Source organism: Gracilinanus agilis, chromosome 3 (genome assembly GCF_016433145.1).
Source record: "Gracilinanus agilis isolate LMUSP501 chromosome 3, AgileGrace, whole genome shotgun sequence".
NCBI classification, from domain to species: Eukaryota; Metazoa; Chordata; class Mammalia; order Didelphimorphia; family Didelphidae; genus Gracilinanus; species Gracilinanus agilis.
Window position 1 is genome coordinate 16,825,056 of NC_058132.1, and position 25,474 is coordinate 16,850,529.

General features: G+C 48.4%; 1 protein-coding gene across 1 annotated transcript; it reads right to left on the minus strand.

Annotated features, from left to right (window-relative positions):
- Positions 1-25,474, minus strand: PPP2R1A (protein phosphatase 2 scaffold subunit Aalpha). The gene is made up of 15 exons (XM_044668512.1): positions 25,457-25,474; positions 24,343-24,433; positions 21,007-21,107; positions 18,984-19,216; positions 16,729-16,876; positions 15,910-16,065; positions 5,815-5,929; positions 5,622-5,692; positions 4,884-5,018; positions 4,210-4,383; positions 2,730-2,790; positions 1,443-1,597; positions 1,117-1,259; positions 601-692; positions 1-445 (listed from the first exon to the last, which is right to left on the minus strand). The coding sequence occupies exons 1-15, from the start codon at positions 25,472-25,474 to the stop codon at positions 429-431; spliced, it is 1,710 nt and encodes a 569-aa protein (XP_044524447.1). The 3' UTR covers positions 1-428.

A 25,474-nucleotide genomic window follows, 5' to 3' on the forward strand; every position in this document is an offset into this window, starting at 1 on the left:
TCCAGGTATTTCCATCCATTTATTTCTCCGTGAAAAGAAAAAAGGAACAAAATTAAAACCACACAGTTGACACGATAAACCACCCAATTGGGGGCTGAGAGGGGAGCAGGAGGAGGAAAGGGTACAGGGAAGGGGGTCCCCATTACAGGATCAGGGACCAGGGACCTAGGTGACCCCCATCCTGCCCTGTTGCTCCTACCCTGTGGGCAGGCAGGCCACTCCTTCTGCAGGCCACTCTGTCCATCCCCCCAAGGCCCCTAGCCTGGTGCAGCCCTCCATCCCTGGGAGAGCAGGGAGGAAGGATGGGAGCCGTGCTGGAGAGAGGGAGGGAGCCAGGGGGTCAGACCATGCACTGGGAGTCAGAGCCAACGATGCCCCACCCCACCCAGGGAGGGGGGCAAAAACACCAGCTCTCTCCTCTTCCATTATCAGGCCAGAGACAAAACTGGATAAGACAAGAGAGGAGAAAGAGAGGGACTATTTAGCGAGCTTGAAGTCTAGCCTCAGCTGCCCCAGGTCCCACCCCCCCCATAGCCCTGCAGCCTCAGAACTCTGCTCTCACCCCCCCCACCCCCCAGCCTCCCTGTCTCAGAGGCGTACCACTGAGTGCCTCCTGAGCGAAGTACTTGACATCAACATCTTGGTCCTGGGTCAGCTTCTCCAAGATGGGCTTCACCTCGCTCTGGAGCGTGCTAGGGGAAGGGAGAAAGAGGATAAGGAGGGAGCATGCCTCCGCGAGCTCAGGGGCTAGGAGAGGTGAGGCTTGAGAGACTGAGAGATGGTCTCAGGGAGCCATGGGGGACACGAAAGGGTCAGAGGTCTCTGGAACTGGAGGGGTAGAGGCACATACAGAGGTCAGAGGTCATCGATTCAAAGGGTTGCAGGAAACCAACATGGAAGCCAGAGACCTTAGAACTAGGGGTACAGAGCAGATCAGCAGTTTCAGAAGCTGAGGAGAAGAGGGCATGAAAAGATTGGCAGTCTCCAAATCCAAGGGGAAAGGAGGGATGGGGAAAGCTGGGCAGATATGCTGGTGTCAGGGAAGAGGTCAATTCTGATGAAGGGCAAAGAGAGAGACGGTTCTCCTCACCTCTCCAAGGTCCCTGGCTTCCTCACCTGTTGTCCAGGATAGGCCCAATCTTCTGCAGGGACTTGGCCACATTAAAGCGGACATTGGCCACAGGGTCACCTGCCATGCGCAAGACTGTGGGTAGCATGTGTTTGGTGGTGATGTCCTGCCCACAGACTTCAGATAACACCTGAGGAGAAAGCAGGCCCTTGTCTCCTATGCCTGGCCACCTGGCAGGCCTCCCCTATTGACCATGCACACAGCCTCTCTCTCCCAGGAGTTGAGCCAGGCCCCATAACCCCCAGCTCCCTCCATCTCTTCTCCCCAAAGGGTCCCTCTTTCTCCTTCCCAACATAAGGGCAAGGGCTCTCACATTGATACAGAAGAGCGTGGTCATCCGATGTAGATAGTTGGGGTCTCCAGACATGGCCAGGACCTTGGGGATGATAGTGACATGGGCCCATTCCTTCCCAAACTTCTCCACCAGCTTCTTGAGATTGCTGGTGGCTGCCTCACGGATGGCATATACTGAAAGGGGAAAGAGGAGGAAGATAACATGGGTTTATGCTCAAAGCAAAGGGAACTCAAAGCCCAAAGAAAGGTCCAAAAAAAACAAAGAACTTCGAAAGGTCATGAAGGCAAGGAATGTCACACCCTTGACAGAAAGGGGGACCACTAAGCCATTCACAAGGATCCCTGCAGGCAGATTCACTTGGAAAACCAGGTATCAACAGCATGTGTCCTACTGTTATTTTTATTTCGTTAAATATTTCCAAAATCATGTTAATCTAGTTAGGCTGCACTTGGGGTATTGCAGGCCATGATGCAGGTCCATGCCCGACACCCCTATTTTATAGATGAGGAAGTTAAATCCCAGAAGAGGGGAGTGTTACTTGTCCAACTTCACATGGGAAGCCTCCACACACTTGCTCCCTGGCTCCCGGCAACGTTCTCACCAACCTTACCAGTTCTGTCACATAACCAAACAACTCTGCCTCTGCTGCCACCAAGGGCTGCTGGACCACTTCCCCAGTGTCCAAATCATCAAATCCAAAGATACCCTTCCTGGGCCACTGCTGCCTCTCCCAATAGACAAGCTTTTCTGTATCCCTAGCAATTAACACCAAATAAATGCCTTTTTCCTTCCTTCTTCCCTCTCTCTCTCCCTCCTTCCCTTCCTTCCACAAAGCTAAGATCTGAACCCAGATCTTCTCACTCCAAATTTAATAAGGTTTCGACAACACTATACAACTTAGAAGCAGAAGTATATTCATTGGCAGAGAATGGAGGGAGGGGTATAGGTTTGTGGAGCTGTCTCTTTATTACAGAGTAATTCTGTCCCCCTGCCCCTAAGCCAACTAGAGAATGTGCACTGGAGAGAAGCTATATTCCCTTTGTTCAAGGCAGTGAGCAGAGGGCCCAGCACCTTGGAGAGTTCTTCTAATCTACTGCAGCCTCTCCTCCTGTGCCCTAACCCGGCTCCTACAACTTGATCTTAGCCAAAAGGCCCAGAAGCAATCCTAGCCCAGCTCCTACAAAGCAGCATCAGTGACATAAAGCTGTGGTACAGCATTCTGGGTCTGAGTCTGAAGGGAAAGGAGATTCCTGCCCTGCATCCCCCTAGCCCACCCCATCATCTCACCTCCCCAGCCCCACTCACCATGATCCACCAGCCAGGCCATGCACAAGGAGTTGAGTTTCTCATCAAAGAACTCCACCCCCTGAAGGTGAGAGGAAAAGGAAAAGGATTCAGAGAAGACCCATATCCTAGTCCTAGGAAAGGACATGCTGGGGACTAGGAGCTGTCAGGAATCAACCCAAGTGCTGGACACAGGCCTCGCCATCTCAGCCTTGCAGTCAAGGACCAAAAGCAAGGAAGACAGGCTTCAGGTTTGTCTAGTGGGACAGGTATGATTTCAGGCCTGGCTTTGAATGCCAGCTCTCTTCTTCACAGAGGACTATGGGTATGGAACACTACATGCAACATCAGACTTGGATTTTACTGAACATTTGATTCCTCTTTGTTAGTCTTTATCTTAAGGATAGTTTTCTGGGAGCCAGACAGAAAGTATAGGGGGAAATGAAGATAATATAGAAACAAAATAGCAATACAAATTTTTTAAAAAGGAAAAAAGTTGCCTTGATCAAGTTGCCTAAACGTCTGTGGACACAGTTCCTCATCCGTAACATGAGAAAGGTGGGACAGGAGGCCTCAAGGCTCCCTCCCAATTCTAAAGTCAATGACTCTACTTGATCCAAGCCTCTGACCTCATCTCCACTTTAGCCTGAGATGCCAGGTGGCCACGGCACTTAACAAAGCCATCCACCTTGATGGGGCAAAGCCCAGAAAGACCCACAGGCTTGTGTTTATTATGGGATGTCCTGCTGCCCAGCTCTGTCTTCACTTCAGGCAGGAGCAGGAATCACCTGCCAGCCTCTGCCCATCTCCCAAAGCCAAGGCTAGGGCCAGGGCCACTCTCACCCCCTCCTTCAGGGTCATGTCCACCAACCCCGTGAGATTTGGTGACCCTGTAATTCCACCAACCATTCAGACCTTTTGTGCATGTCCTTGGAAGTTATAAAGAAATGTGCTCAGATGGCTTCCTACAGTGCCCCTCACCCACCCCTTCAATCCAATAACCCCTCCCCCCCACCCCCACCCCAGAAGAGCATCAGAGGCCTGGAAGAGAGCTCAAAGGTCATCTTGTCATTACACATTCAGGAAACCAAGGCCCCTGGGGACAATGACTTGGCAAGACCACCACCAGCAAGTAGAAGAGCCCCCTCCACAGCACTGGGGCTCTATTCCTCGGCCACTAATCCACCCCGAGGAGTCTAAGCAAGCTGTCCTAGTTCCTCTTCCTCCTTCCCATGAGGAAGGGAGGTCTACACATTTAGACTTGTCGCTGTCATATAGTTCTCAATGAACTGATAGGTATTTCCTGGGCACACATAATGCCAGGCTCCCCGGGGCAGGGCCAAGGGCCCTGTGTCACCAGGCTAGTTTCTATGGGTGCTGGCTCCCGTCTCTGCCCTCACACAGGAGTGTCCCAGATGCCCTCTGGGATGTCTCATCCTCTGCTATCTCCCTTTTGGAGCCTTAACCAGAGCAGAAAGCGACCTGCCCCCATCATACTCACCAGCTGTCCGGCCAGCAGAGGCATGTACTCGATGATGGCCAGCCGCACCCGCCATTTAGCATCCTCTGCCAGCTCTACTATGGCGGGGAGCAGGGACTGGGACAGCTGCCGGATTCCAATGACCTCATTCACACAGTCCAGGTTGGAGATAATGTTGAGCCGTACCTCAGGGCACTAGGGGGAGACAAGTGCATGAGAAGGGATGGGATCAGGGAAACCAGGCAACCCCTATTGTGGCCATTTCTAAATACCTCAGGACACACACACACACACACACACACGTGAAAAATCAGGAAAATTCAAGGAAAATCAGTGGGACAGAAGACAGCAACATCTAACCCCACCGAGTCCCAAACACCCTCTATGACACCATCTCTGACGAGGGCAGAGCTGGCCTGGATACGCAGGTTTGAGACTAAGTGTGGCATCACTTCCAGAACCAGCCCCATCTTGGGCACTCGCTCTCCTGTGAATATGCTTCAGCTCATCAGTGCCCATCAGGGCTTCTCTTGGAGCACTCACAAGTGGACCCAAGGCTCCAGAGGGGATATGAGCCAGGCAACAGGCAACAGATCTATCTCCTCCCTCACTTTGAACCCTTCATCATGAGATCCATAAGCCTGTGATCTCCCCACATTCCTCCAAGCCCAGTATCTAGTCCCTGGCACACTCACCTCATCCTTCAGCTGGGCCAGGAACAGGGGAAGGAGATGCTCAATGGTGTTGTCTTTGCCTAGAATGGGCGAAAGACCCATGATGACTGAGGCCAGGGCTGACTTCACATGCTGGTTAGCATCCGACACCAGCTCCTGAAGATGGGGAAGAAAGGCAGAAACGTGGGTCAGAACACACACACTCACTGGTTCCCACTAGCTTCTTGGTCTCATTGCCTCCGATACCCATCAAGCCCTGGGACAATGTCCATGCTCACACCTACCCAGCCATGTGGAATGCTGAGCACCTCAAGCACAGCCAGAAGTCACAGGTCCTGTTCTCCTACTTGGAGTTAATCACCAAGGTGACTTCCCATGCTGTCTTTGGGAGGAGTTTCCAAATTACAAGTGGGTAAGGCTATGCTGTCACTAATGCTAGTTCCCAGGATGATGGAGGGGACCACAATGATCTGGTCACCAGGTTGGAGAATATGAGTTAGAAAGGAACTTAAGAGGACACCTGGCCAAACCCTTAGCCTACAGATGAAGAAATGAGGCTCAGAAGTCAGATGACAAGTGCCCAAGGCCACTCAGCTGGCAAATGGGCTCAGTTTCTACATCTGTAACTTGAGATCACAGAAGAGGACCTAAGAAACCACATCCAAGGCCCTCATACAGACAAGGAGACTGAGGCCCAGCGAGATGAGGTAACTTGAGAGAAAAGGCTTCTCTAAGCCCCAGAGATGATGGAATACCCACCTTGATACACGGCAAGATCTGGGTCATGATCACATTCTCTCGGCAGTCTGGAGAGAGGTTCTCACAGAACTCTGTGGGCAAAGAAAGGAAGAAGCCTGAGCAACGTCTGTCACCATGGCCCACCCCTCCCCTACAGATATGGTCCACAACCCTCCTTCCTCTCCCTGTCAAGGCCCCAGTCCCAAGCACCAACCTTTGACTTTGTGGGAGGCCGCTGCCCTCACCTCAGCCTCACAGTCTTTCATGAGGTTCTGAAAGGCAGGAACCAAATCTGTCTTGGTAATCTCTGGGCCAACTGCCTTCTGGAGCTGCCAGGGCAACAAAGAAAGGCATGTAAGGGTGAGGAGATACTGGAAGGCTCTGATTCTGATCCCTCCATTCTGATCAGTCTTCAAGATCCCATCAGGCCTAGTCTGAAGGGATCTAGAACCCAAGGTTAATGAGACAAGGTTAATGGGGTCTGGTCTTTGGTACTAGTGATCCAGTGGACCTGTCTATTCCTCCTTACCTTTTAGAAAAAGTTGCTACACAATGAAAATTCTGTGGTTCGGGACCTAATAAAAGGTACTCCAGTAAAGACAGAAGAGATGCATGACTCACTAATGTGTGAATCTGGCCAAACTTCATCCCCTCACTCCCAGGAAATCATCATCTACTCTTCAAAGCAGTGGTCACAAACCTCCCTCACAGGGTCACTGGGAAGAAAATTATCTCTCCACCAAAAAGTAGTGGAGATTGAGCTCACAATGAAAAGATGCTGTTCTCCCAACCACCCTCTGAGCTACAGAGGGCAATCGTCACTGGGGTCCCTTTCTACAGATGAAGCAGCTGAGGCACTGGCCAGGTTGAGCACTGAGGATGAGAAGCAGTAGGTCACTTCACCCAAGACAGAGACCATAGTATTCTCACCCTGGATATAGGCATCAAAGCTACCCAGGCTCTGCAAAAGAAGTGCCAATGTGGCTATCCTCAAATACCCTGTGATCTCTCATGCAAAAACTCCCTTCCCTGACCACCACTCCTTTCTTAAAAACAAACAAACAAAACCCACTTATCGTCTGTCTCAGAATTGATACTGTGTGTGTACTGGTTCCAAGGCAGAAGAATGGTAAGGGCTAGGCAATGGGGGTTAAGGGACTTGCCCAGGGTCACACAGCTAGAAAGTGTCTGAAGCCAGGTTTGAGCCCAGAACATCCTGTCTCTAGGCCTGGCTCTCAATCTACTAAGCCACCTATCTGCCTCCCCCAGTCCCCACTCCCAAACCCGACCCTCCTTTCAATGAATTCCCTCTTCTCTAGCAGAATGGAAGCTCCTTGAAGGTAAGAGCTTTACAATACTTTTTCATTCCTTTTAGAAACAGCAAATCATTCTGCTAGACATGACAGGTTTTTCGAGATCAAGACCATCTACTGGGGAGCACTCTCTTCTTTTCTCTCTCCTGTCTCCATTTCTCTCCCCTTGTCTCTCTCCCCATCTCTCTCTTCCTTTTTCCTTCAATCTATGAGAAAAAAGGCTCTTCAGACGTCAAAGAAAGAAGGCCCCATATGTACAATAAATATTTCTAGCAGGACTTTTAGTAGTAAGACAACCACAAACTAAGCTGAATCGCATCACCTGGGGAATGGATGAAAAACTATATATAAACATAATGGAAAAAATGTTATGGTGCCATAAAAATCAAGGAATATAAAGAATTCAAGGAATATTTGGAAAACTTGGACACACTGAGGCAAAGTAGAAAACCAAGAGAATGTTTTACACAACAAAACTAGTATCAGAAAAGCCATTGGAGCTCTAGGGCACGTAGAGACCAGTCTTGGTTTTAGATGAAGGAGAGTATCTTCTTTTCATGAGAAAGGTGGGGAGCTGGAGATACAAGATACACTGGCCAATGTGGCCAGCATCTGGATCTATCCTGCTTAACTAGAATCGAAGATTCTTGGGAGTGGAAGGATCTTAAATGGAACTTCCTGTCAGAGTGCAAGTTTGTCCTCTAGAACCAAACACAATAAGGCTAAGTGCTCTTCAAATACTTTAAACCAGCCATTGGATCCACCCTAAATGTTCTCTTCTTCAGACTAAACCTCTGTAACTTTCTGAGCCAATTCTCAAGTGGCTCGAGTAAGTCCCTTGAACCCCTTCAACATGCTGGCCATCCTCCTCTGGTTACTCTCTAGCTATCAATGTCCGAAGATCATTTTGAGACGAACTGCTGCTAATAAGCCACACTTCTAGGGGCAGCTGGGTAGCTCAGTGGATTGAGAGCCAGGCCTAGAGACAGGAGGTCCTAGGTTCAAATCCGGCCTCAGACACTTCCCAGCTGTGTGACCCTGGGCAAGTCACTTGACCCCCATTGCCTACCCTTACCAATCTTCCACCTATAAGTCAATACACAGAAGCTAAGGGTTTAAAATTAAAAAAAAAAAAAATAAGCCACACTTCTCACACACTGTTCTCCATGAATCTAATGAACCTCCTGCTACAAGATTCAGCAACTCTCCAGGGCCTCTGAGATAACATACAAATGGCTCAGTGGGACATCTAAAGTCTCTGACCAGGGGGGCAGCTAGGTGGCTCAGTGGATAGAGAGCTAGACCTGGAAACCAGTTCTGGGTTCAAATCTGACCTCAGACACTCCCCAGCTGTGTGACCCTTGGAACTAATACAGAAGGTAAGGGTTTAAAGAAGAAAGTCTTTTGACTATGTGTCTCTTAACTTCTTATGCTCTATTCCACATTACACCCTTTTATGTACTCATATTCCAGGCCAAAAGAATTACTGTTACCCCAACCAAGTCTCTTCCATCTCTCATCTCCATGCACAGGCTACACCCCTTTCCTGGAATGCACTCCTTACTTCTTCTTCTTCTTAGATATCTCATGCTCCTTTGAGAATCAACTCAGGCCAACTCCTGGTATTCAAAGTTTTTCCCAATCCTCCAGTTCTTAATGTTCTTTCCCTCTTCAAATGGCCATTGAGTCATTTTGCTCTATATGTTACAGCCTCCAATAAAATAGACTCCCTAACACAAGGATCTGGGGAATTTGTAGACCCCCAGGACCTACCCTGGCATGGTGCCTTACCCAACCTGGTGAACTGATTTAAATGTACTTCTGATATCTGTGAGGTTAATGCTTTAGAATCATAGTTCTGGAGTCAGAAGAGATCTTCGAAAGCCTACATTTTATAGGTAAAGCAACAGAGGCTCAAGGTGAACTCACCCAAGATAACCTGGGTAGAGGCAGCAGCCTCTAGAGTGCCAAGTTACCCCCAGGTCCACTGGCTCTACCATTCCTTCTGTTTGGTGTAAGGATGATTCCGGACTATTGCAGGGCAGCAGCACCTTGAATGATTACTATGTTCTTCCTGACATCCCTGCCACTGCTCCCTGTACTGCCTTTGGGTCTCTTCCAAAACTGAACAAGGCGACCTATCATGTGGATGTGGCATGAGCTTTGTTCCATCTGGCTCCAAACTATGGAACCACAATGGGTGAGAGTATGAGGTGCTGATTTAAGCTAGATCTGAGGAAGACCATCCTAATAATTATTAGTGTCTGAAAGTAGAAAAAGCTCTTGCCAGAAGGGCACTGTTCCCTTCCCTGCAGATCCCCATGCATTTAGGAACAGGATAGACTACAGGGGGTTTCTGAGGTCCCTGCTGATTGGGAGGAAAGTCTGGTCTAGGGTAGGAGCCCTATTCATCACCCACTGTTTTCCCCAGCAGATATCCAAGAACTTTGTGGGTGATCTGAGGCCTAGCAAAGCTAATGCAGAGAAGCTCTTGGCCCAGAAGGTCGGCCATATGGTGGTACATCTTAGGGGCAGCATTACTGGATGTTACATCCAAAGTCCAAATGATAAAGTGAGATGAGCACAAGGCTGGAGTATCCTCTGCCATTTACTAGCTAGGTGACAACTGGTCTATCACTTGACCTATCTCAGCCTCATTCCTAGAGCTCATTAACTATCTACTGCGTTTTGAAGTTACTAGTTATCAATGGAAAGCGTGACCAGGCTGACACAATTATAGTTTCTCCAGCTAATGCAGTACTTAAAGAGCATGTAGTCCCCTAGAGGCCCCCCAAAGCCCTCAGCAGGTCGGTGTAGCTCTATTCTCCAAGAAGTGCCATGGGGAAAGGCCAGGAGCTAGATAGATAGCTCACTACTGAGGCTGCAGCCTACAACAGGGGCCAAACTGGCTCTCAGCACTGTGCTACCTTGTGTCGGAAAGCACAAGGTACTGGAGGCCAAAGGAGGACCTGGACTCAGTGTTGGGCCTGCAACCTACAATATAGCCCCAGCTGGCTCTCAGCACTGGACTACCTTGTGTCAGAAGGCACAGGCACTATAAGGAGGCCCGGGATTAATCTTACTGCCTTAAGCCAGTTTGGATTATTCAATTAGAGCTGGCTAGAAATGGGAGTCTACTCAGGAAATAGGTTTCCTCTGTTTAGCATTCAAAATTCTTCTGTCTCATTTAGGTCTATCTTTGCAGGCCTATTCCAAATTATTCCACCTTATGTAATCTACAGTTTAGGCATATTTGCCTACTTGCTGTTCCTCTCACACATTACATCTCATCTCCATGCTTCTCATGGCTACGAGTGCCTCATGCCTATAACACACTCATCCTCATGGGAAACCAAGCTTCTTGCAAGGTACTCCCTCCAATGAGAGACTTTCTTATTTCCCCGCTGCTAAATCCTCACCCCAGGTAAAATGATCGAGTCTATTCTACATCTACTTCAACAAGTATGTTTGCCAAAGTACGCTTCTTGAGGGTGGGCAGGCATGGAGTTTTGCTCACATCTTTGCATTCTCTGGTGCTGAGCACAGTAAAAACATTTAATGCTTCACCAAAGGTCTTCCCATACATGTGAAACACAGTTAATCTTCGGTCATCATAGAAATGGTGACTATTTGCCAGGTGGCCATCTCGGAGGGCATTCCTGGCACAGATTGGCATCCAGGGCCTGTTAATTGCTTCTGAAGTCTACGATTCTGTGATTGGGTCCTCTAACCTCCCATGAAGACAGAGCAGCCAATAAGGGTAGTGCATGATAAGAAGGTATTTCTAAATCTCTTAGTTACATTTCTGAAATGGCATGTCTACTAAGATTTCTAAAAGCCTCAGATGTCTAGAGAGTCTAGAAGTAACAAGAAGACAAGGTTGTGTCAGCCATAGCAGACGCATGGCAAAGGAAGGAGAGGAATGGAGAATGAAAACAAGCCCGAGACTGAACCTATGGGACACAGACAGCCTTGGCTTGGGGGGGAACCACACAGGTCCCTCCAGGAGATGAATTTTCCTGGGGAATTCTTGTTGAGAGGACAAATGATGATAATTTAAACTACAATTTAACCTAATTCCTGCAGGTGAAACCTCATGTGCTAATCTGAGGAAAGACTGCTGAGGGAACTATTCCTTAGCCCAGGATTTGGCAACTTCTCAGAATTGGCTCCAACCCCCATTCTGGTGGACAGAGAACATGCCAGGTCCAAATCTCATAAATGGGAGAGAGGCTATTCCCACAGCAACATGTGTTCTTCCTTCCACTGCTCTCTGTGCTGCCTTGAGGCCAAAAAGAATGAGACTAATGCCACAGCCACAACACAGGTGGCCTTTTTCAGTATTTAACACTATCCTTGTGTCTAAAGTGCTGGAGGCCCCAGAGTGAAGTATAGAACCTGTTAGAATATAATCATATTAATAGTTTGTATTTCTAAAATACTTTAAGAATTTCCTCACCACAGCCCTTTGAGGAGCCTGAAACAACCATCCCAATTTTACAAAACAGGAAACAGAAGCTCAAGGAAGTCATCTGATTTGCCCAGACTCACCAGACTACTGAAAGGCCCTGTGCCATAGTGGATAAGGAGATGCTTTTACTGAGGAGAAGCTGTGAATTCAAGCCACTGTCCCTTCAATGGCAATGTCTCTTGGACAGAGTGGTTGTATGATCCTGGGCAAGGCACTTAGCCTCTTAATGCCCGGGGCTAGAGATGTCAAACAAAGGCCCAGGTGATAGCTAGGTGGCACCATGGATAGACCTGGTTCAGTTCTGGCCTTAGACACTTCCTAGCTATGTGATCCTGAGCAAGTCAGCTAACTCCATTTGCCTAGGCCTTACCCTTCTATGTTAAGAGTCACTACTAGAACAGAAAGTAAGGGTCTAAAAAAAAACAAACTATAATTAGAAACTATTTAACAAAACCAATAAAACTATAACAAAACATAGCTCATATCACAATTTAAAACTAAGTCCATATCTGGGCCCCAAGGATCTTTATGCATTTCTATATGGGTCTAACAACACTGCTCTAGCTAACCCCAAATTGCAAAGAAGGCTTTTCCTTTCCTGCCTCAGTGGAAGGAGCTTCTTCACCTGGGACCTGCCAATATCAACAGAAATCATAAATCCAGGCCCCAGTTCCCACCCTTCTCCTGCACACAGCTAGGAGGAGTCTGCACATGAACTGGAGACAAGGCCCTAAATATCAAGTTCTAGGTCTCTGCCATTGTGGCTCACCACCTCTCAGAGATCGTGGGACTGGAAGTGAGGTGAACAGTGTAAAGCTGAGACCCGTTTCTGCCCAGCACACCAACATGTCTAGGACCGTCTACGGGTAGCTCCTTACATTATTTCATCATCCCAGTACGTGTTGTAGCCTGCAAACTTTCCTGCTAGGACCTGGATGACCTAGCACTCCCTTGGCGGAGGGTGTGGAACCAGGGAAAAGTGGTAGTATAGTCACTTGGGCCCAGCAGTCACTAAACCACGCATGCCCTGACCAGGCAGTATCAGCACGAGGCCTATGACCCAGTGAGCTCAAAGAAAGCAGAAAAGGCCCTCCGGGCACAAATGTATCCATAAAGCTGCTCTTTTTGTGGTGGCAAAGAACTAGAAACTAAGGGAGAGCTCATCTACTGGGAATAGCTAAACACGTGTATGAACATGCCAGAATACTATCACACTCTAAGAAATGATGACGGGGATGGTTTCATGATGACAAATGATGTGCAAACTTCTATAAACCAGTATGGAGAGAAGGGAGCAGAGCAAGAACAATTCAGATAACTACAGCTCTAAAAATAAACAGCTCTGCAAGAGTCAAGAACTCTGATCAAAATGCTTTGACCTGAAAGCACTGGTATAACCTATTAACCACCTCAAGGAGGGGGAGAGGCAAAAAGGGAGAGAGAATATGAATCGCACAATGCCAGAAACCAATTGTCAAAAATTGTTTCTACATGTAAGTCGCTTAACCCTGCACTGCCTAGCCTTTACTGCTCTTCTGCCTTGGAACTAATTACTAGTATTGATTCTAAGACAGAAGAAGGTAAGAGTTTAAAAAGAAAAAAGGTGCTTAGCCAACCTTAAAGTGTTCTCTGCGTGCCAGCTATGATTGACATGTTCCTAGGACTTCGAGCTGGGACCCTTTCAATCACCCAAGCCAACCTCCTCATTTTATAGATGAGAAAACTCGGGCAGATGAAGAGAAGAAACTCAAGCAAGGTTATACAGCTGGCAAGTGGAAGAGGCAGGGCTCAAACCCTAAATTCCCTGGGCCAATAAGATGGGGTCGCCAAGACAAGACCCAGAGAGAAGCCCAGGGTCCAGGAATGGGGAAGGGGGGGGAGAAGTGAAAGCTTTCTCATTGTCATTTAGGTCAGTGATGTTAAATTCAGATATAAGCTGGGGCCATAAACTGTACAGAAGGATCCCCTGCTGCTGCATACTGACTTAGTTTGAAAATGGAATGTCATTGATATTTTATTTAGTTTGTTAACTATTTCCCATTGACACCTGGGGTGTTTGACATCTTTGGTCTGGAGTCTTGTATTCAGTGCCAGATCACTGGTATGACTGAGGGCATCCAGATCAAGATGGTGACAGGCCAGAAGATAATGGCCAGGGGAAGCCCTGGAGGGGGGGATGGGGAGGTATGGGCTGGAAAAAAACAAGACTTAGGGAAAGGCTGCCATGTGGAAGATGAGTTAAAAACAGTCAGCCAGAGGACAGAATAAAAACTAGATGGACATTACCAAGATGCTGCCTGAGGCACTCATGAATGCTCCAAGTTACCCAGAGGAAGACCAGCCACTTGGGAGTGGGTATAGCTTCAAGAAGGACTCACCAGTTGCCCCGTAGGGCAGATTCTGGTTCTCAAAGATGGAGAGGATAAACAAGACAGCCTCTGTGGTCCCTACCTACCCAGGTTCTCCAATTCAGTCATCTGACAGCACCCCCAAGACACCACTGGGCTTTGAAAGAAAGAACTCTCAGAAAGGGTCACAGGCCACACTGAAGCCACAGAAAAGTCAAAATGGAAGGGAATGCTGGTATTACGGACACCATGGAGAAGGCTACTAATTTTTCCTACTTTCCTTAGAACTAGCAAATTTTAGCTAATTCCCTGGATGAAGAGGGAAAAACAAGACAGTGGGAAGGAGGAGAAGGGAGAAAAGGAGAAGACCTATGTGGGGTCACTCTCCCTGGCTGACGAGGTGACTAGGACAGTGGTGCCCCTAACACTAACAGGGCCATTAAGAAGAAGGGAGAATTTTAGGGGAAAGTTAAACAAGTTCTGTTTTGAACATGTTGAGTTTGAGATGCTTGTGGGCCATCTGGGGGTCCAAAAGGCAACAGCTGATGTGGGACTGTAGTGCAGGAGGGACAGTGGGGCTGGGTATACAGATGTGAGAATCATTCACATGGAGATGATAACTGAATCCATAGGATTTTATGAGATCACCAAGTAAGCTAAGTGATATAGTTTGAAAAGAAGTTGTTCCAGGATATAGCGCTGGGGGTCACCCACAATTAGTGGACATGACATGAATAAAAGAACTAGCGGCAGAAACTGAGAATCAGATGGATAAGGAGGACCAGAAGACAGCAGTGTCATTAAAACCCACAATGAAGGATAAAGACCCAAGAGACAAAAGGTTTTCAGCAATGTCAAAGGCTGCAGAGTCCAGAAGGATAGGGCCTGGCAAAGAAAAGGATACTAGGAACCTTAGGGCGGACAGTTTGGGTTTGTTTTGCGCTCCTTCATCCTCTGCAACCTTTTCTGAACACATCGACCCTTGCACAGTTACTCTGAAAATGTGCTCTTGGAAGGGGCACATGCTCTTCCAGATAGGCTCCTTTAATAAAAAGAATCATCGTTTCCTTTATTCAGGATATAAGGCTCTTATTAAGCCCAAAATTATTCCTGACCCCCAGACTTCTTTCAAATGAAAAAGCTCCCTGAAATGGGGAGGGGAATGGGATTGTGATGAAATCCTTCTGTAGTTATTTAGAGTTGGAAGGATTAAGGTGGCATGGTACTACAGAATAGTCTCTGGAGTCAGTAGACCTGAATTCAGATCCTACTTAACACTCTGCAAGACCCTGAAGAAGTCATCTGACTTCCCTGAGCCATGGTCATGGCTGAGAAACAGATCTTTATGAAAGAAGTGGCAGCAACAGAAATAAGATCTGGTGGCAACAGCCAAGCTACATGGTCTCAGTTTCCTCATTTGTAAATGACATAGCTGGACTAGATCCACAGGGGCCGCATCCAGCTGGATCTGTGACTTTTTGACCAAGGTAACAATGGCCATATTTTCATAGGGCTTTACAACATATAGAGCCCAAGTCTCACCACCCACCCAGGAGACAGGCAATTGGATTGTGGTTTCCCTCCAGGACTCTGCCACTTACTAGCCAATTGGTCTTCGGCAACTTACCTCATCTATAAAATGGGGATAACAAAGCATAGGCTATTTACATTGCAGTCTTAATGAGGTGAAAGCACTTAAAATGTTTGAGAAATGTTAAGCTGTTCTAATTAATGAGGAGAAAGACAAACCCTTCCATGGCTGACTCATGGGCAGGGCAGAGCATCAAGGACATGGAAAGGCTGCCACAGCCTCTTCTCCAAGGAGGGGAAGAAAGCCAGGCCCTACTGGATCCCAGAGGGCAGCACATGGCTTAACTGGGAGCTAAAGGAACATGCTTCGCCCAGGACTGGGGAACGGTAAGGGACAGCAGCACTGTGAGGAAGGCAGCACTCTCCCAAGGGCCAGCCAGGCTCTCTGGGACCGACTGAGCTCAATTCTTTAGCTCTTCAGTCAAGGACCTCAGATGTGCCCTGCGTTACCTTCTGCAAAGCAAAGTCAGACTTCACCAAAGCGCAGGCAACTGGCCCTCAGGGCAAGCTATCAATCCTGAAGCAGGAAGAGAGACATTTCAGAGTTCGTCACCTCGAGAAGTTCATTTCCAAATGACCCAACCTACCTCTGTGAACTTGTCAGCCACCATGTAGCGAACTCGCCAGGACTTGTCTTCAGCTGCTTGGCGAAGAGTGGGCATAACCAGGGCCTCCAGATCCTCTTGGGGCAGCAGCTGGGCAATATTGACACAGGCCTCCACCGCCAATAGCCGCACCGAGTCCTAAGGAAAGAGAGGAGGGAGCTTCAAAGGAAGGTTACTGACCACGGTGTGCCTCGATTATGGACTCGGGGAAGCTCTTAGCTGGGACAGATGTCAAAGGTCACCTCATTCAGGAATCTCCTCCTCCTATGACATTCCTGAGAAGTAGTTATCCTGGCTCACTTTGACCCTGGCTTCTCCCTGGCCACTTCTGGATCCAACATTCTTCATTCTCTGTATTAAAGGTCTTTCTGGCATTAATATAATGATAATAACGAGATCACCAGTGATGACCTAATCACATCACAAGGCAACTCATCCTTGTAGGAAGTCAAACTCTGAAACTTCCCCTCGCCAATCCTAAATGTGACCTCTAAATTCAAGCAGAACAATACTAAGCTCTCTTCTTCGTGGTTATTTATAAATAAATAAGATTTTTAATGAAATCCTTCAGAAGTCTCTAAATATCCTTAGTTCCATTCAGCTTTTTCTCATATGACATAAGTAAGTGATGGGGAGGGGGGGGGGAGGTTGTCCATCTGTCCTCCATCTCTGCTGGGGTCTGGGTGAGAGAAAGAATAATGTTCCCAGAAACTCCAAGTTTCTATCGCCTCCAGTCCCCCTCCCACTCCCCAAGGCTGCCTCCCACAGTTGGGCAAGAGGACCAGAGCAAAGGGTCCCCACCTGCTCGTCAGAGGCCAGGTTGGAGAACATGGGGATGATTTCGCTTTTGACATTGTCCAACTCAAGAACCTTGGCAAACTCTCCCAGCTTGGAGGCCGCAGCCCGTCGGACCATAGGGGTGTCATCGGAGCACAAGTTCCGGAAGTACCTACAGGGAAAGTACAGAAAGATAGCTGAGGATGTCAGCATCTCCAGAAAGACTTTCAGTTTTCCTCTTCAAAACAGGGCAACTCCGGCCAGCTTAGGAGAGCTGGCATTTGCAAATCGGAATTACTGGAAAGCAAATCTCCCAAATCCAAAAAGAATCCTTTCCTGCCTACAGGTATTTAAACATTTGTTTTCAGCCTTAACAGGTGTTTTGGGTGCTCTTCACAGAGAGGGAAGGGCTGTCCTGGACATTCCCCTCCAAGGCTACCTTGGATCTGCTGGGTACATACCTATGCGTGCTGGGTCCCCGGTTAGAATGTAGGCTCTGGGGGCAGGGACAGTCTCACTGCGTAAGCTCCTGCCCGAGAAGGGATGATTTCATTCTTTCTCCTTTCGCCCAATGCCTAGCACAGCGTTTGCCACACAGTAAGTGCTTAATCAATGCTCACTCGACAGACTGACTGCAGATTTCTGAACAAGCTATACTGTTATAGCTCTGCTGACATTTCTGAGCTTCTTTGCCATGATTCTTTTTGGAACTTCTACATTCATTAGCACAGATTGCAGAGCTACCCCCTGCTTAAGATCGAGTAAGTTTTAGTTTAAGCACAAGCTGCCAGCTCTTAAGCATCTGCTCAGGCCCATCCCAGTGCTGCCTTTGCACCCTATCCTTGTGTCTAGGGCCTGGCTGCTTAGTTTCAGGAAGACCCCCAGATGCATAGGGACAAGCACCCCTAGTGAGCCATCCAGGAAGGGAGGCCCTCTGCACACAGGAGGCAACTAATGTTTGCTGAAGTCAGGGAGGGGTGACTTCCACCCCAGCCAAAGCACTCCCTGAAGGAGCTCTCCTTGGTGCTGTTTCACAGGTTATGGACCAAGCCTGAGAGAGGGCAGAGCCAAGTCAAAGCCAACATCAGGAGTCCCCTGCCTACTGCGCGTCCCAGGGGAAATGGGTTTAAAACACCTCGATGATGGCAAACTGGTATCCTTTCAACGTACACCCAGGAGGGCCACATGAGGTATGCTGGCCGGCCCAGGAGGGGCCTGCTGTGGCAAGTCCCCTTTGGCCACAGATCACCCACGTAGCCTGGCCAAGGAAGTAGCCTTCTCCTGGGCCAAATGTTTTTAATTTTTTTCCACAGTTACATAATTCGTGTTCTCTCCCCTCTCCCAGAGCTGACCAGCAGTTCCACTGGGTTATACATATATTATCACTCAGAGCCTATTTCCATATTATTCATTTTGTAATAGAGTCATCTTTTAAAGTCAAAAGCCCCAATCATATATCCAAACAACCAAGTGATCAATCCTGTGTTTTCTTCTGCATTTCTCCTCCCACAGTTCTTTCTCTCAATGTAGAGAGCATTTTTTCTCATAAGTTCTCAGAGTTGTCCTGGTTCACTGCATTGCTCTTAGTAGCAAACTGACCCAATTTAATTTTTTTTTTTTAAACTCTTACCTTCCATCTTAGAGTCAATACTGTATATTGGCTCCTTGGTGGAAGAGTGGTAAGGGTAGGCAATGGGGGTCAAGTGACTTGCCCAGGGTCACACAGCAGGGAAGTGTCTGAGGCCAGATTTGAACTCAGGACCTCCCATCTCTAGACCTGGCTCTCAATCCACTGAGCTACCCAGCTGCCCCCTGACCCAATTTTTAATGGATAAAATGAAGGGGTTGGAGTAGGCGATTCCTAAGGACCATTCCCACTCTGAAATCTGATTCACAGCTACAAGAGGAACAAAGTGCAAACTAGGCATGAGATAGATCATCTAAGATCAGACATTTGGTAGGAAAGACAGGTACAAGATAGTCTGGGGAGGGGGACGCCTGGGGGAGAACATCTCAGGACAGCAAGAAGAATAGAAGACACATGTAAGCCTTGTGACATGGCCTCGGTTTCCTCACCTGTAAATGAAATAATAACAATGCTTGCACTGCTCCCTCCCTCAAAGGACTGCTGTAAGCAAAGCCCTAGAGAAGGTGAATTATGTGTGGTGTAGGATGTCAGGGGTTAGGGTAAGAGAAGAGAAAGAACGTCGGGGCTGGTGGGGCAGGAGAGGGAGAGGGAGGGGGGCTAAAGCCAATGTCCAAAAGAAAGTCGCACTCACTGCCGCAGCTCTGCCTTGACAGCACTGGAGACCCGGGGATAGCAGACGGAGAAGAGCCCACAAGCTGAGGTGCGGGAAGTGAACCAGTCGCCGCCCGCCAGCCGCTTCACCAGGGGCACGAAGTGGGCCTCCAGATCCGAGGGCGAGTGCTCATGGGAGATAATCCGGAGGGAATCCACGGCCTTGTCCCGAACAACTGTCTCCTCTACCGTGGCCAGGGACTCCAGCGGGGGCTGTGGCAGGGGATGGCAGTGCTGCATCAGCGCCTCCATCCTTTCCTCTACTGAAACCCTCCTCCCATCCTTCAAGGGTCAGCTCAAAAGCTACAGCCCCCAGGGAATGTCCTCTTCCCTAGGCCACCCTCTCCTGCTCTCCCGGACCAAAGGGTGCTCTCTTTTCCTAAGCACCTCCAGCTGTAGGTTAGAGCCCTCAGCCCATTCATTCTGCCTCTTATCACAGTCACCTGCATCCCCATCTTATCCCACCCCTGCCTGGACGGGGAGCTCCATTAGGGCAGGGACTGGTGAGCACAGTGCACTTAAAAGAGCAGGCTCTGGAGTCAGACGACCTGGATTCAAATCCAGGCTCTCCTATCTACTACCTGGGTAACTGAGCAAGTCCCTTCTGCTCTAAGGGCTCAGTTCCCTCTCCTGTCAAATGAAAGGTTGGGCTAAATGATTTCTAAGGTTCCTCCCAGCTTGGAATCCTATGGCCTCCCACAGAAGCAGCAGGGAGCACACTGGCCCAGGAGCCAAAAGGTTCAGGGCTCCCGTTGCTTCCTTTACTCATCTTTACTCCTCTGGAAAATGACTGGATTTACCTAGATCAAGGATTCTCACCCTTTTCATGGGTGACAGCCTCCTATGACAGTCTACTGAAGTCTATGCCACCCCCTTCTAAGAACTTTCAATAATTAAAGGAAATGCTATATTTCTGAGAGAAATTAGTGAAAATGAAGATGTGATCATTTGCCATCCAAGAGCATGAACTCCTTGAAATCTCTCCACAGACCCCAAGGTTTAGGTTCCCTGATCTAGGCAGTCTCTGCCTGGCCTCACAGTGTGGCCTTTCCCTCATGGCCAGTCCATTCATTCCCCTTCTTTAGGCCTCAATTTCCCATCTGTGAGATGAGGAGCTCAAATTAAATGGTCCAAATTCTGTTCTCAAATTTGACTCACTGATGAGGAGTTCAGCAAACACTTACCGAGCCCTCCTACATCTAGGCATCAGGTGATACAGAGCTAAGATGGCACTGTGCCTGCCCTCAAGAGGCTTACCCTCACACAAGTATATTTTGGCCAGGTCCCTTCACCCTCTAGGCGTGTCTCCCCATCTATAAAATGGGGATAATAGCTCCCATTCTCTACTCCCCCTGATCTGCAGGAAGCACGTGCTCTAAACCAAGAAGCACCGTGTGAATAGGGCCCAAGGTTCTTAGCAATCTGGTGGCACTCTCCACAAGGGGGCCAGGGCTAAAAGGGCTCCAAGGAGCCTTTAAGAGATTCTTCCAGGGGAGCACAGGGTTTTGTCCGCCTCTAAATCCCCTCAGGGACCGCTGTGAAGCCTCATAAAGAGGCTCTGGGACTAGGATTGTGACACCAACTGCCCCACGAATGGGGTCTCACTTCTGAAACCTCTCACAGCTTGCTGCCTGGCACCCTGAAGTCCCCATCAAACTCAACACAAGAGAGATCTCTGGTGTGGAGGCAGACACGAGCAGTCCAAAGCTTGCCTCTGACCTATGCTTTGGGGGACCCTGGGCCGGTGCCTCAGGTATGAGGGGGTGGGCTTAGCTGGGTCCTTCCAAGTCTAAGGCCTCACCTGTCCCCAGAAGCCTATCTGGTCCAGTCTCCCGTTCTTTGCCTCCACACCACTCCATGATTGTAAGTGCCATGAAGGCAGGACAGTGTCCTCTTTCCCCTGGCCATGGTGCCCACTAGAAGATGCCTAGTAAGCATCTGCTGAACTGGCTGTCCCAGAGCCTCAGGTAGGGTCTTCCACTCCCAGTCCACCTCAGACTCACCAGCAGGCAGTGGACATACTCGGGCCCACCCACCAAGGTGGTAAAAGTCCCCAGCTGCTCAGCCAACGCCAGGAGCACTTCATCTTCATCATAGATAGTGTCTGTGGGACAGAGACAAAATCATCACCCTCCTTTCCATATGAAGACCCCCTAGGAATCCTGGGGGTTCCAGGAAGCCACCGTTCTCCCAGGCCCACAGCCTAGGGGTTCTCTCTGAATTCTCTCTGACCCAGCCATCACTCTGAGCTGCCTGTTCTCAATCCCCAGCCTCTTCTTCCCACCCACCTACTCCTTTCTCCACCCCTTCTATTCAGTGTCTGCTCCAACAGCTCCATAGAAATGTGCGGCTCTGAGGAATTAAGTAAATGATCTTAAAGCCCTCAGCTCTGACATCCCAAGTTCTGCACAAATGAACTCTAAGATTCTATAGTGACCTCCTACAGTGACCACCAAATCCAAAAGGCCTTCTCAATCCTCCTCCTCCTTGACTTGAGGTGTTTGACACTGGTGCCCAGCCCTTTCTCAACTTATGCGTCCTCACCTATTCAGGTTCTCCTCCTTCCTTTCAACACAAGTGTCTGTTTACACCTGAACTACATCTCCCCATGGTAAGTCCTTAACCCTTTGCTGTTGTTCACATTCCCTCCTTTCAGAACATCATCCTCTGTGCAGGTTCATTATAATATCAATAGTGCTAACTTCAAAATCCTGACCTTTCCCTAAGCCCCAGGGCCTGTGGCTCCCACTGCATCTCAATGGGTCCCTCTGTAAATGAGATGGTCCCTAAAAGCCCTTTCCAGCTGAGACATGCTATAGAAATAAAATCAAATCAGAGACAGAAGGTGTGATCTCAAGAGGCCAGCAGGTGCACCTATTCCCAACCTTGTTCAGGAATTTCCTCCACAACACTTATGACAAATGGTCATCTAGTTTCTGTTGGAAGACCTCCATGGATGAGCAACTCACTCCCTTTCAAGAGAGTATATTCCACCACTGGATAGCTGTATACAGGAGACACTTTTTCTTCTGTTGAGGTGAAATCTGCTTCCCCACCACAGCTGTCCCCCCCATTACACATATACTCAGGCAGGAGGAATTCATTATTTCCTCCCTCCCTCTGGCCCAAAGAAAGGCTGCCTCCTCTTCCCAGGCTTCCTGATTCTGGCAGAGGCACTCCAAACCCCTAGGCTTCACAACTTGAGTCCATCAACTCATCAGGCCCCTTTGGTGCCCAGGATCACTCCTGCGCAACTCTTCTGTATCACTTAAAAGGCAATTAATAAGTATTTATTGACTCAGATACAGGGAGGCAAATTTCAACACAATAGGAAAAATTTTCTAACAATCAACACCATCTAACCTGGAACAGATTCTGCCTTAAAGAGGTAAACTCCCTTTGACAAGGTATTTAAACAAAGGCATCACACAGAACCACAGAATTTCAAGATTAGAAGGAACTTTATCAAGTCAAATATTCAAGAATTCCTTGCCCAGAAGAGAAATGGGAAGAGTACTTCCCTGCCAACTGAGGAAAAGGTGAGGCTATATGACTTAATGCCTGTTCCAATTCTCTTTCCACAAACTCTCAAGTCACATCCTTCCTTTGGTTACCTCCAAGAGCCTTTCCAATTTTCTTGCCTTGATTCTCAATTCCAATCCCATCCCTCACCTGGTTGAGAGCTTCCCAAAGTTTCCCTAACACTGATGGGGTAGCAAAACAATAAAGTCTAAGTCAGTAAACTGGGGCCTTACAAAAGGGGGTGCCTTGTGAACCTGAAACCCTAGTACAAACCCCAGGGTGACACAAAGATCCTCCCCAGCCAGAGGAGCCCACCCAACTCCCACAACTCTTCGACTTCTACTCCCATTAGTCTTAAAGCTCCTCACTATTTTCCACATCTCTGTTCAAGCAACTGCTCCAGCTAGAACACCCTTTCAACCTCTGAGTGTGTCTTTTAAGGCCTAAGGAAGGCTGCTGGTGTGCAGGGGCCTCTCTTCTCAAACATCTTATAGCACTTCCTCTTTTTAAGTTCAGGCCTGCCCACTGGAGCCATACAGACTGAGCCTATTTCCTCCTCCCCATTGAGCCCTTCAAATATTTAATGATAGTTCCCCAACTCCACCTCTTCCAGGCTAAAATTCACAGTTCCTTCAACTCCTCTCTATTTAGCCTGATCTGCAGCCTTCCCAAGCTCTTTCTCTTATTTGCTGATGTCCTCCCAAAAATATGGGACCTGCTCTGAACAAACCATCTAAATGGAGCCTGAGTAGGAAAGGGGACAGAAAGTCTCACCAAGGGCCCAGAGGTACTCTGCATTCTCCAGGGTCCTTCTAAGCTGTAAAAGCTTCAAGTATAGCCCCAGCAAGGGACCACACTCCTCTCTTCATGCACACAGAAGCCTAGCTAAGTGACCAGATGCACACCCACAGAAGAGTGGCCACCAAGTAACAATGCCATTTTCGGTCACAGTAGCTCCAAGCTGGTTTTCTAAGATGTGAAGAATCAGCCATCTGTATCACCAGAAAGGACACCCATATGAACTAAATTGGGAATCCTCTCGTGAGGTGCTGAAGCTAGATCACCTGCCAAGTCCCAGGGCTAACTGACACAGAGCTTACAGACCACTAAGACTCTAAGGCTACTTCACAGGAATTGTTGCCTGACCACTTCCCTCCCGTTCTGTGCCTGGGCAACAGACCCCAAGGGATAAGGCTTCAGATTCATCCACTGAAGGCATCTTGTTAGGCCTAAAAATCTGAGGAAATTCTAACTTTGCCATCCAACAGGTCAGCTATTCCTCACAATGCCATCGACAAACCTGAAAAGGAAATAATGCCTATGCCTTCATCCACGTCAGAGTCCAAGAAAAGAGCCCCAGGCCCACCAACTGAGGCCTCCTTCCACGATGACTAATCAAACACTCTTTAGTTCGGTCAGTCAAGCCCTCCCAGCCCACTGAAGGGCACCACACCATCACCCATCTGTCTACTGTAAACAAAAAGCTATCCAGATATAGTCAAAGGCCTCTCAGAAAGCCAGATACATTTGTCCTGCTTTTCACTGATCTCTGAGTCTAAAGGAAGCCTGTATATTTTCCCCTAAAAGAGGCTCTTCCGTTTACCTCTTCTATTTCTCTCAATGATGTCTGTTAAACAGAACTAAGAAAGCTCTGCACTCTGAAGTGGCCCCATCCTTGGGAAAGGGAAGAAGTCCCAGGATCCCCTTCCTAAACAGCCACCTTACCATTTATCAGTGGGTTACGTTCTCCTCATTGACCTTTGCCTCAGCACCCCCCATTCCCACAAGGCCACAGCTTTTGGTGTAGGATCCCCTACCTGTAAGGAATGGAAGGAGTTCGCTCCGAGTCCTCTCCACACCAAGGGCCAGGGCAATGGTGGACAGCTTCTTGATACTGTTGAGTCGGAGCTACAGGAAAAAGAAAGAGGGTAAGTGACCAAGGACTTCCGGGAGCCTGGGCTGCTCAGCAACCTGGCCAATACCCACAAGTTTTTTCTGTCCGCAAAGGGTGTTTGGAGGGGAATTTGAGGAGGGTTCAGGAAACATTTATTAAGAGGAAGACAGAAGGATCCCCAGTCCCCAGCTCCAATCTATAATACAGAGTACAAGGTTGGAATTCAGGGAACTTGGGAATCTAAGCATTTAATGTTCAGTGGTTAAAAGGACCTCCTAACTCTCAGGTTCCATGTCCTAATAGGTCCCTCCAGCTCTGACATTCCATGCCCTAGGGCAGTGATTCCCAAAGTGGGCGCTACCGCCCCTGGTAGGTGCTGCAGCGATGGGGGAGGCAGTGATGGCCACACCTTTTGTATTACATTCTATTCTGAGTTCAATAAATAGTTTCATAATTTCCAGGGGGCGCTAAGTAATATTTTTCCGGAAAGGGGGTGGTAGCCCAAAAAAGTTTGGGAACCACTGCCCTAGGGCCTCTCTGAGGTTCTGGATTCTTTCAGTCCTCTTGATCCAGTCTCCCTGGGTTCTACTTCTAGCATTTGCTCTTCCTGCTTACCCACTGATCTGCTCTAGGAAATGTCCTAAAGTCACCCAAGCTACTTTTGTCACCAGTCCCAACTTCCCCTGCCTCTCCAAACACTGAAATCCAAACCAGTCTTTGAGGCCCTGATCAAGCCCAGCCAGGAAGAGGGACCTAAATTCCCTGGCATGCTGAGCTCTTTAGTTCCTCCCTCACAAGTCCTACAGGCCTTAATTCTTGGGGCCAAGCATGGTTTCTTGCACAGAGCAAGTAGTTAATACATGTTTAAAGTTGTTTTGAACCACTCAAATTATGTACATGGCAGCCTGGTAGCCTTTACTTAGGGTAAGTGCTCTAGCTTCAAGCCCAGGATCCAAAACTTATGAGCTCTACGACCCTGGGAAAGTTGATTCCCCTCTCTGAGACTGTCCACTTCTATAAAATGGCCACAATAATACTCGAGCTACTTCGGTCAT

Excerpts from the sequence above, each read along its gene's own strand:
- PPP2R1A (XM_044668512.1), bottom strand. Across the intron at positions 21,108-24,342 it reads ACTCCTTCCATTCCTTACAG|ACACTATCTATGATGAAGAT; the intron begins GTAGGGGATCCT and ends TCTGTCCCACAG. Across the intron at positions 16,066-16,728 it reads ACCTGGCCTCTGACGAGCAG|GACTCGGTGCGGCTATTGGC; the intron begins GTGGGGACCCTT and ends CTCTTTCCTTAG.